This window comes from Prunus mume, linkage group LG7 (genome assembly GCF_029339155.1).
Source record: "Prunus mume cultivar Tortuosa linkage group LG7, ASM2933915v1, whole genome shotgun sequence".
Taxonomy (NCBI): Eukaryota; Viridiplantae; Streptophyta; class Magnoliopsida; order Rosales; family Rosaceae; genus Prunus; species Prunus mume.
The window spans coordinates 8309373-8320205 of record NC_142704.1 but is presented as its reverse complement, the minus strand read 5'-3'; the positions used below and the strand labels follow the sequence as shown (position 1 = coordinate 8320205).

At 37.8% G+C, this 10833-nt stretch overlaps 2 protein-coding genes across 2 annotated transcripts; both read right to left on the bottom strand.

Moving 5' to 3' along the window:
* Nucleotides 1–258: 258 nt before the first annotated feature.
* Nucleotides 259–7511, bottom strand: LOC103338485 (DNAJ heat shock N-terminal domain-containing protein). The gene is made up of 20 exons (XM_008241696.2): nucleotides 7219–7511; nucleotides 6997–7066; nucleotides 6775–6817; nucleotides 6379–6456; nucleotides 6166–6250; nucleotides 5950–6032; nucleotides 5536–5593; nucleotides 5004–5114; nucleotides 4606–4663; nucleotides 4311–4407; nucleotides 3627–3662; nucleotides 2991–3127; nucleotides 2736–2806; nucleotides 2600–2653; nucleotides 2349–2491; nucleotides 2068–2208; nucleotides 1357–1590; nucleotides 1167–1226; nucleotides 740–994; nucleotides 259–637 (listed from the first exon to the last, which is right to left on the bottom strand). Exons 1-20 carry the CDS (start codon nucleotides 7364–7366, stop codon nucleotides 512–514), a joined length of 2088 nt encoding a protein of 695 aa, XP_008239918.2. The 5' UTR covers nucleotides 7367–7511; the 3' UTR covers nucleotides 259–511.
* Nucleotides 7512–8965: 1454 nt separating this feature from the next.
* LOC103338486 (transcription factor MYB16-like) lies at nucleotides 8966–10538 on the bottom strand. The gene is made up of 3 exons (XM_008241697.2): nucleotides 10260–10538; nucleotides 10045–10174; nucleotides 8966–9837 (listed from the first exon to the last, which is right to left on the bottom strand). Exons 1-3 carry the CDS (start codon nucleotides 10393–10395, stop codon nucleotides 9111–9113), a joined length of 993 nt encoding a protein of 330 aa, XP_008239919.2. The 5' UTR covers nucleotides 10396–10538; the 3' UTR covers nucleotides 8966–9110.
* Between the last annotated feature and the right edge of the window lie 295 nt (nucleotides 10539–10833).

Sequence of the window (10833 nt, the reverse complement as noted above, 5' to 3'; positions counted from 1 at the left end):
ATTTATATTCCAACACGAGCTCGATTGCCGTTGAGCTCCCAAACTTAATAGTGTACAGGCAGCATGCCTACAATCTGATTAATTTACAATAATGCCCATGAATTCGAATGTTGGCAGCAGTGTTTGCTCTCATACGATGCCGTTTTCACAAAAGCTATCACCAAGGAAGATGGCAAAATTAGAAAAGGGCTATGATGTTCATGTGTGATCATCACACAGCATAAACTCGCATGCTATGTTTTGAATTATACACAGAAATTTGGATTGGCCGAGGTTAAGAACCTTTTTCTTAAAATATAAAAAGTAAATAGGTGTAACACAAACTAACTATTTTCTCATAATGAGTTAAGAAATTTGACCAAAGCTTTCATCTTCAGTTTGAGGATATATCTGGGGAACTGTTCATGCCTTCAACAAATGCGTTTGCAACTGGTCTTTGAAACATGAGCCAAGGATTTGGTATTTTTTCGCTTGAAACCTCCAAAAACAAAAACCTAGCAGTGAGCACCCACTAATCAGAATCAGAACCTGATAGTGACCATTGATAAGAATCTTTGGGTTCCATATCAGTGATGGAAGGAGGAAGGTGTTCGTTAGTCTCTCTTCGAGGCCGGTATCTCCTTGGTCTACCTGCTTCCTGTAAGATGCAGATTAAAGTTAACACATCACTCAAGGACTAAAAGTTGAAGCAATGGTCTGCTCTTATTTCTTTTCTTCTTCTTCTTCTTCTTATGTTCACCTTGGAATTTGGTTGACTTGGTTGATTCGACACTGGAGTTGCTTGGCTTCTCCGAAGCCAGATGGCACCAAAAGACATCAATGCCGCCAGAAGCAAAATCGGACCAATCCTTGGATCTCCTCCGATGCGATCATAGAATCCACGTAAAATGCTACGGATGCTCTGCTTGATCGTATTTGTTGAAGGAATGCTTTGGACACCTGCGGACCATATTGGCTCTGAATCCTCAGGAACCAGATGAGGAGTTCTTGTTCTCTGCATTGCAAACAGACTTTAAATGTAAGGGTACAGAAGAGGAGCGCTCAAAAGGTGCAGAGAATCTGACACTTGAAAATCAGACAATGGGACTAGTCAGTCTTGAATGGTGCTTAGAACCATCTAATTCCCTAGAAAGACTGGATTGTGTGAACAGGCAAAGAATATTTACATAATGAGGAAGATCTCTGGAGTCTCCATCCTTGATTATTTGCGAGATCCATTTCATAATCTGCAGAAGAAGATGAAAAAAAGGTGAAAACGAAGCAACCAACTAAGAACATATGCTCCCTTGAAGGCATTAATTGTAGTTTAAAGCATCATTCAAAGTCAAGAAATTCTCAAAACATAGAGTTAGATACCTCCGGAATTTCATTTGAACCATTGTACTTTGCCACAAGCTGTGATGCTGGATCTAATTCCTGATCTTGTACTGCATCCCATATGCTTTTCGGCTTTTCCTTGGGTTTGTCACCCTCTTCTGTCACATTCCTTTTGTAGCGTACGATATATAACTGAGGTACATCAGTCATATCTGTCCTTTCTCCACAAGTTTCATGGCTGGTTTCAGATTGGAGGAAGAAGAGACAATATTTCTGAAACGGAATATCAGCTCTTCTAAGGAATATGGTGTAGAAAACAAGCATATCCATTCAAATGTGTCAAATTAATACAATTTTCCTTTATCCCCTATATGGATACAAAATGATGTACCGAATCTGCCATTGAGAGAGAAATTTATCATAAAATTTGGTGGTCAACTACCCTTGGATCAAAACCTAATGGTTGGCATTAATTCTGATAATGCAAAGCACTTCCTTGGGATTGAAACCAACTTTGAATGACAACCTTTGGATTTTGATCTAATGGTTGGTGGCCAAGTGAACAAAACTCGGCTATAATATGGCTCCTTGAACCAAACTGGTTCTAAGTTCACCACGCTGTAGAAATTTTTGATGTCTTTAAATTTACTACTACATAGTAACATACAGAGTAGATTGCAGAATCGATATTGTTTCCGAGTGCATGCATGATGAAATAACACTTAAAAAGACAAACACACAAATGTTCACCTTTTGGGCTTCTCCATCAAGCCAAGCAAATGTCAGTCGTTTGCTTTTAAGTGCACCTGCTGCTGGTGCTATAGATTGCTCTTCATCAGCTGATCTTGACTCAACTTCATTCGATAAGATTTCATCAACCCTACGCATGGTCTATCAAACTTATGTCATTCGCATCAATTGCTAAATTTGAAAAATATGAATGCTAGATGTCTCATATAAATCATAAATTCATTCTCTGAACACAGACTAAGCGCAATGTTGTGGACCAAAATGACAGGAAAGACACTTACTCCACGCATAGTACTGAGTTCTGGGCTATGCCTTCCTGCTATCACAGCACAGTACCAAGTAACGGTATGGTGTCCAGCACGGGAATAGCCCCGGGGATCACAACCCAATTCCATGGATGTCGTACTCCTCAACTGTGGAAGCTCTGAAAGAACAAACTGTCAGAAATCAAAAAGGAGCTCCCCCTGATTCACCAAGGTGTACCACTACAGAAAGAAAAAAAAAGATGAAGAATGGTGTAAGAAAACAGTACCTTGCTGTTTATTCTGTTCCATGATCTTTAAGAACCATGAATTGTTAACAGATCCTGCATCAAAAATGTACAGCTTTGCTTATCACACAAGTTTATTAAATTGTTCTTGAGGACTGAAGTTAAGAGAGAAACGTGCCATGGTACACAACAGGTTTGACACCAGGATCTTTCAGAAACACTATAGCAGGTGCAGATTCCACCTCAAACCTGTTGTCAATAAAAAAAATTCCTCTGAAATCAAAGCTGCATACTTTGTTCACCATTTTTTAATAATAGTGTACTTTCAAAAGGTTTCATCTCACAGTATTAGTGTCTGTGTTATCACAAGATTTTAGAAATTCTGAAAAACTATCCCCTTTCATGAAGATTAAAATTAGGATTAGCCACTCACGAATTAAACCAAAAGGTAGATTCCTCTTCTCGCCACAGCACAAATGCAAAAGAAGCATGGGTCCAATAATTTTTAGCAGCTTGGCGTATGAAAGGAGCAGCACGCTCCCCTGTTTTGGAGAAGAAAATTACTTTTACCTGTGATCCAGGACAACAAAATCATCCAAGTGGCAGGTCATAAGTATAACATTGGATAACAGCATGTTACAAACGCATGTATTTATACATTAATCGAGTAAAATGCATTAGAAAAATATATATTAATAACTGTACAAAGTACAAATACTTGAAAGTTTCAGTCACGTAAAAGTTGCAAATGTCTTGAGTTGTATGAGAGTGTGCGATACAAATGCATTAGGAATGACCCTAACTTCTTTCTAAGGAAGAGATGCACAAGTAATGAAGTGACATTAAAGAACTACCAACGAGGATGCATGACAATGTCAGTTATATTGTCTTTGTTGCTTTAGAGTAACCATCTTTGATAATTTTTTTAAACAATAAATGGATGAATTATCCCTCTTTCATATAGCATTCTTGTAAATATGATCAGAAATCAAATTCAGAAGGAAGTAAACAAAAACGATTCATATGGACATTGCAGAATTCTATGCTGAGTATTGTATCTACAGTGTACCTTATGAAGACTAACTTTTGCTAGAAACTTCTGCCCCTGAAAATTGAAGTAGACATTCATATCAGTTTAGGGTACGTTAAAAGGTGACAGAAAATAAACAGCATACATTGAGTGTAGTACAAATTGCTTTGTTTCTTTTGAGAAATAGAAATTTTCAGATGAAATAACCCCCAAATCTTCCCATTCCCAAGTCAAGACTGCATTATTTGTTTGTGTAACAAAATTCCAGTATCATCAATTACCTTACATCTGAATGCATTAACTAACTTTTTGGAGGAAAAAAAAATTACCTCTGCATCTAAATTTCTGTACTTGAAACAAGAATAACAGCCTATTACACCATCCAGGTTCTGGAGGTGAGTGTGTGTCTCTATACATAGCTGTCTGTCTTATAATATCTTAGGAAAAGGTTAAGCTAGTGCTTTTAGTGATTTCCAGGGTTATCTATTCTCCATTCTTATTTCCTTCATAAAGCAATCTAATTTGTTATACCCTTATTCCAATTAAACCACACCTTAAACCATAGAAACAAAATTCCACTCCCGAACTTCCTTCATATACAAATTCTAATGACCGTAAAGCCCCTTCTCATAACAATCTAACCTTGAGTTATCTTTTGAACATAGGTTGCATTTACTATTAAGTTAGAGAGGAGACGAAGAGAATTTTATTCCATAGAATTACCAGCGACTCCTTTGAGTAGTAAAGAATACGAGGTAAACCAAGTATGGTTGTTGCAAACCAATCTGTAACTGAATCAACCGAAAGCTCTCCTTCGTACCTAATACAAAAGATCAGACTGAGATACCATTCCAAACTAATTTAGGAAATATGATGCGTTGGAGCATATCAAGCAAGCAGGGGAAAGACAAAAAACCTTGCCTATGTAGCTGTAGCAGAGCATCTAAAAACTTCTGTCATTAAACCAAGTACATGGATTCAAGCATAGTAATGATCTTAGAGCTAACTGAAAACTCACCTAACAAGACAATTGGAAGTTTTACACCCCGGGGGAAAAGCAACAAGAGAAGGAAGGCCTGTAAGAGAATGATAGGTAGTCAGAAAAAAGGAACAAAACATTTAAAAGATAAAAATGAGAATGATATGCAGTCAGAAACAAGAAACAAAAGAAAATGAAAAGACTTCCAACAAAAAACAGTTTCCACCCAAAAAATTCATAGTCAAATTTAGGATTTCCAGTAGTTTTGCAGCACCTTAATCCTGGCACCAATTGGTGCAGTAGTAATGATGATCATGGATAGGAACCGTATCAATTATGAAGCAGAAGAAAAGTGCAAAAACATCTTATTAATGTGCACAAACAACTACTACTTTGTACAACAGAATGAAAAATTGATCATTTGGAAAACCACTCACCATTCCTGAAGAAAGGTTGTCCAGTTGGTTTTCTCTCAGCAAGATGTGTTGCTAGCTGAAGCTCCCCAAGTTCCAAAAGACCAGTATTTGCCACACCACCCAACAGAGCAGCTGGATATAGAAGATAAGGAAACAAAATGGGAGAGAGAGAGAGAGAGAGAGAGAGAAATTAGTTCATAAAAATATATTGAGTTAAACTTTGAAATTTAACGAGGCAAAAGAATGGGTTGTAAACTTGTAACTACAACAATGCTTGGAATATATGTAAATTTAGTTATTAGAAAGAAAAAACAACCTACAAACAAGCAATCATGCGATACAATTTAGAATAGAAACAATACGCCCCAGTGAAACTAAATGGTTAAAGGACTTGTGTAATCGAAACCAACAAACCAAGTGGTAAGTGGTAGTAAGTGGTAAAAAACACAAGGCTTCACTCAATCAATTGCAAGGATTAGCCACAATCTAAACTTGTCAAGAAACCATTTCAGATAAAGAATCCTAAATCAGGTACTCCAAAATGAAAACATACCAATTTTTTTCCACGCATCGGAAAATTTATCACAGCTTTTGCTCCCAAATGAGCACAACTGGTCAAAATCACAACGAACATGAATTAATAGTCAGTACATATATAACGGGGATAACAAGAAGTTTTGAAAAATGAAAACAAATGATTTAATCTGAAACAGCCTCAAAACTCTATACTGAATAAGAAAGCACAAGATATGCACATTCTGGTTCAGTGTTTATAGAAATTTATATCAAAATGTCTTTATGTTATGTTATCCATATTACTCTCTAAGTTACGGAAGGGTGGAAAAAGAGGAAAATAGCTCTATTAAGTAAACCATTGGTGGAAGGGGAGGGAAATCAAGGAAAAGATAAAAGCATAAGCTGGTTAAATTTGTCATGACATGCAGCATGACTTATAAAGTGATTTTACCTGAATTAGCGCTGGCATGTTACCCTGAAACATGGTCTGGAAATCCTTGGAGGTAATGATTGTAAGATCATGATCTTGAATATCTAATAAAAGAAAAGATTATTCATCAGCCTAGAAAAAATGGAAACTCTGCAACAAACTCTTTTAATAATAATTCAAACAGTAAAACAATAAAGTAATTGTAATTTTAACACAATTAACAGCTTAAGTTCCAACCTGAAGAAACAGAGTCAAGTAAAGGAAGTTCTATCTTTGAAAAGCTTTCTCCTGCATATTGCTCTTTGACCTTCTCAATTACATCCTATGGTCCAAATAGGGCAATTAATAAAACAGTGTAACACTCGGCAAAGCTTAAAGAAAAAGAACAAGGAGAGCAGTACAAACTAGACATTCAAAGCTTCAAGTCTTGGAATGGGAGCAAGAACTCACTATTTGCTCATCAATGCCAAATATGTCATAGTTCCTCTTCCACAACGGATTCGTCAGCAACTCATAAGCATATTGAATCTGCAATTCATATCCCAATCCCATGCTTAGAGCAAAAGTATTAACTAAATAACAGAAATCAAGCCCAATTACTGACTAAGAAAGCTACAAGTCTCTTTTGAATATTGTAAGCATATTTTTTAAAATAAATAAAAAATAGTTGTTGTGTCCATGTTTTATAACCCCTTCTTCGCATATATCATTTTCTTATCATCAACTTTTTCAAAATGCCAAATTCAACCATTCTTTCTTCATTTGACCTCAATTAAGCTAAACAAATTATTTCATCTACATGTAACTAAAAAATTAGGTTCAGACGACAAACCAAAATTCACTGACCTTGATAAAATCAAGAGTAACAGGAGCTCGCTCGCCTGAGTTCCTGAAAATAACGACATGTCACAGCTATGTAAGAACAGCAGAGTGCTTTGAGTGTTTCAAAAACTTTGATATACAGAGTCTTCTTCTTCTAGAAATTGTCAAAACTAACGAATTGTGTGATTCAAATCACTAAAACGACATGTCGATGAAAGTAGACAAGGAAAAAAAAAGAAAATTTACCAAGCGGAAGAAATATTTTCGTAGGCCTCTCTCACTTCTTCAATTGAGCTATACATCTTTATACCAAGAACTACCACAATTCACCAAACAAAGCAATCGTTTGAAAACCAAATACATTAACACACTCACCCATACATATATATATATATATATGAGAGAAACAGATATATATATATATATATATAGAGAGAGAGAGAGAGAGAGAGAGAGAGAGAGAGTTACTGTCGTAATTAGAAGGAGGAAAGGATTTGGGAATGACGAAGAGCTGGAAGAACATGGCGGCGGCAAAGAGAATCAGAGGCATCGAGTAGGCTCTGAACGTGGACGCCATTGACGAGCTCGTCGCTGCCGGAGGAGCAGGCGTTGCCATGGTGCTTAGAAGAGAGGGATGATGATGAGTCTGCCGTCTGTGAGTGAGTGTGAGAGTCGCTTTGGGCGTGGGGGAGGCGTTGAGCCCAATATTACTGAAAATATTGGCGCAAGTGACAGGAGAAAGTGACAACGGCAACAACAGACTCGCTAGACTTGGGAGCAAACACTGTTTCCTTTTAAAAGGAGGGCACGCTCATTGGCTCGTAGCGATCGGCTTTGAAGAAATGTGACACGTGTAACATGGTGAGTGGATCTTTTGTGGGAAAGTCAATGGAGATGGGTTTGAAGCATACGCTTGGAATGTTTGCAATAGACGCTAAGATTTGGGTTTTATGGAGAGAGCCCAAATGTTCTCAGATGGGTCAATGTAGTCATTCTATACCCAACCATCAAATGGGTTTAAGAAAGCAATTTACGCACACTTCACCATCAAGGGCACTATTCGGCCCAAAACTACTGTCTAAGTTCGATTCATGATTGGCCCAGTGTTCATTTAGGGTTTCGTTGGGATTGCTTTTGAAATGGCTAAAAAGTGATTTTTACCGCGTTTGACAAAAAATAAACCTTATAAGTGCTTATGAGCTATAAAAGCGGTTTCTAAAGAAGAACCGAAAAGTACTTAAGCACTTAGATTTTTGAATAAAAATATCTACGTGCTTTGAAAGAAAAATAAGGGTTTATAAACAGAACTTCTTCCTATGTATACGAAGCAATACCAAAAGGCTAATGGGTTCTCACCATAGGGGTGGTGGATTTTCTCTCCCCACATGGCACTCAAGTTTGCGGTAAAAAACAAGTACAACACAAACTAGCAGTAAGTATCTAATGTCTTAAAAGTGATTTTCAAGTAGTACAGATCGATCAACCCCAAAAACCTGACTCCCACCTAATGTCTTAGAGTCTGGACCCATCCCATCATCAAGCCCTTCAACATGTGTGAAAGTGACGGGGGCTGCTGCCATTATAGATACCTTTTCAGGCCAGAAAATAAAAAGGCTAAGGCAAATCTTGATTAAATAAATAAAGCAGTTTACTATTTCAGTGCATGTCGGCGCAAGCACAATGTTGAAGGAATTAATACTCAACTTGAATGGGAATTGGTAGGTTGGTTACTCAATGCAGACGTCACAGCTCCATATGTATCTGGGAAGTAGGACAACATTTATACGTACAATCCTTGATTTGATTGTCGTCCATGCCCAGGAGCACAGTAAAATACGTGCACGATTTCAGATAATAATAGTCATATATAGGGAGGGAGAGAATCCAAAACAACAATATTGATATATACCAACATAGCCTGTTTTTCTTATGAGTTTATTATGGGTTATTTCTCATTTTTCATTCTCTGATTTTATTTATTGGTTGGGTACTATACGAGAAAATAAGAGTGATTGGTTATACGAGTCTCTCTCTTTCATTATGTGACTTTAGATGATAATGATATATAATGTACAACAAGAATAAAACAAACACAACAATTAGAAATTAAACGGGAGAGCAAACTTTTACATGATTAGTTTCGATGGTCCACAATTCATAATACTTCATAAACCCCAAACAAACCACCACCTGCTCTGCTAATTATTTATATTATTTTATGCAGGTGGTGGAGATTCATTCATCAGAACTACCATAGATAGATAGATATATACTTCCGTACGTTTGTTAACCTCTCTCTCTAGCTCGATCACATTTTCATCATGAAATGCCTGTCATGATTTGATGCCCACCATTATATATCACAACAATTGTTCCAAACTAGTCCAAGCATCCCCGTCCTCAACTTCATACCCCATATATTGCTGGAGTGCCTCGAATAATTCACTGCATTCCTTCCCACAATATTGGCCTATAAGCTCATTCAAACCCAGCGATCCAGTCGTCATTGATGACATGGCCCGTGAATCATCACATTCCGTCATGCTTGAGAACTGATGATCCGACGTTGGACCCTCAAAATTACTTATGATATTAACGCCATGCTCATGAACATCATGATGATAACCAAAAGAAACGTGATTTTGGCCGCCGTTGATGTGATTGGTTTGTGCATCTGCATCTGAGCTTGATGACTTTGTCGACATTGATATCAGGCTTTCCCAAGCTGATGCCCTTAGAATGTCAAGGCATTGTGGAACGAGTGGTGGAAACTGATGGTGAAGATGATCATGAGTAAGTGACGCCGTTTGATCGTGAAGTAGCTGATGAGCTGATGATTTGTGTAGTTCGGACTCTCTGGACAACCTGGCTTCAGCTTGGAGCCTGGCACTTTCCCACTGAGCAATGTGGCTGAGATTTGACAACTTCTTGGGGTCACCATTGGCAGAGCCAAGGATGGCAGTCTTGGGCTTGTGGGTGACAGGGTCAAACCCTATCTTGGCCAGTCGTTTCTTGAGATGTGTGTTCCAGTAATTCTTGATCTCATTGTCTGTCCTCTTTGGTAAGTGCGCAGCTATAGCCGACCATCTATATTTTTTCCAGAATCATTAGCTCACAAAGTTGTACTACATGAGGAGCGGAATCGAACTCAGGTATAAAACGAGAGCACACACGTCTTAGACTAATTAGTGTAACCCACTTATGATATTATTATACATATGAAGCATGCATGCACCTAAACATTCAGCTTGCAAGTTCACAAAACATTAATAAAATAATTAGATATGTATTAACCTGTTGCCTAGAAGTGCATGGAGTTGAATGATGGTTTGGTCTTCGTGCAAACTGAAATTTCCCCTCTTAATATCAGGCCTTAGGTAGTTTCTCCACCTTAGCCTACAGCTCTTCCCGCATCTTTTCAAACCTATAAAAACAGACCAAGTTCAGTATAATGTGTGTCCAAACCAAGTTAGCATACAATATATAATGCAATAGAAAATAGTAAGTACCAGCTTTTTGGGGCAAGGAGCTCCAGTTTCCATGGCCATGCAGTTGAATGAAATCTAAGAGCTTTCTGTCTTCTTCGGGAGTCCATGGACCTCTCTTTATGCCCGATGCTGCAGCAAAGCAAGTAGACTTTCCCATTTCGATCGACACTTCAAAACCCTAATAATTAATGTTATGTTAATTATTGGAAAAAAGAAAAGGAAAAAAAGAAAGGCAATGAGTTGTTTGAGCTTCAAAAAGTTGAAGGCTAGACACAGTTTTCGAATGAGGAGATGAGAGGACTAGCTAGAGGCTATGGAATGATAGCAACAGTAGGCTCTACTTCCGGCAATTTTGGTTACGACCCAGACTGGGAACATTTCCTTACTATTTATAGCGGACAAATACATGGGTTTTTTTTCTTCTTCTTCTTCTTGTGGTACAAAAGTCGAAGTGATGTTGGATTGAGTAAGCTAGGATTAGAGCCGTTGTGATGATTGATGACTCGTAACACCCATGCAGTGCAAGAAGTTAAAATTCGTGTCCCACGTCTAGCGGGAGACATCAATATTCAGGTAAGTACTTTGTTACGTACCC

Bases quoted from the DNA above. Each gene is read 5' to 3' on its own strand.
- LOC103338485 (XM_008241696.2), bottom strand. From the start codon at position 7,366: ATGGCAACGCCTGCTCCTCCGGCAGCGACGAGCTCGTCAATGGCGTCC. The intron at 5,594-5,949 runs GTAAAATCACTT...GATTTTGACCAG, and splicing joins ACATGCCAGCGCTAATTCAG to TTGTGCTCATTTGGGAGCAA. The intron at 4,408-4,605 runs GTGAGTTTTCAG...CTTTTGTATTAG, and splicing joins ACTTCCAATTGTCTTGTTAG to GTACGAAGGAGAGCTTTCGG.
- LOC103338486 (XM_008241697.2), bottom strand. From the start codon at position 10,395: ATGGGAAAGTCTACTTGCTTTGCTGCAGCATCGGGCATAAAGAGAGGT. The intron at 10,175-10,259 runs GTACTTACTATT...CTGTTTTTATAG, and splicing joins CTCCTTGCCCCAAAAAGCTG to GTTTGAAAAGATGCGGGAAG. The intron at 9,838-10,044 runs GTTAATACATAT...GAAAAAATATAG, and splicing joins CATGCACTTCTAGGCAACAG to ATGGTCGGCTATAGCTGCGC.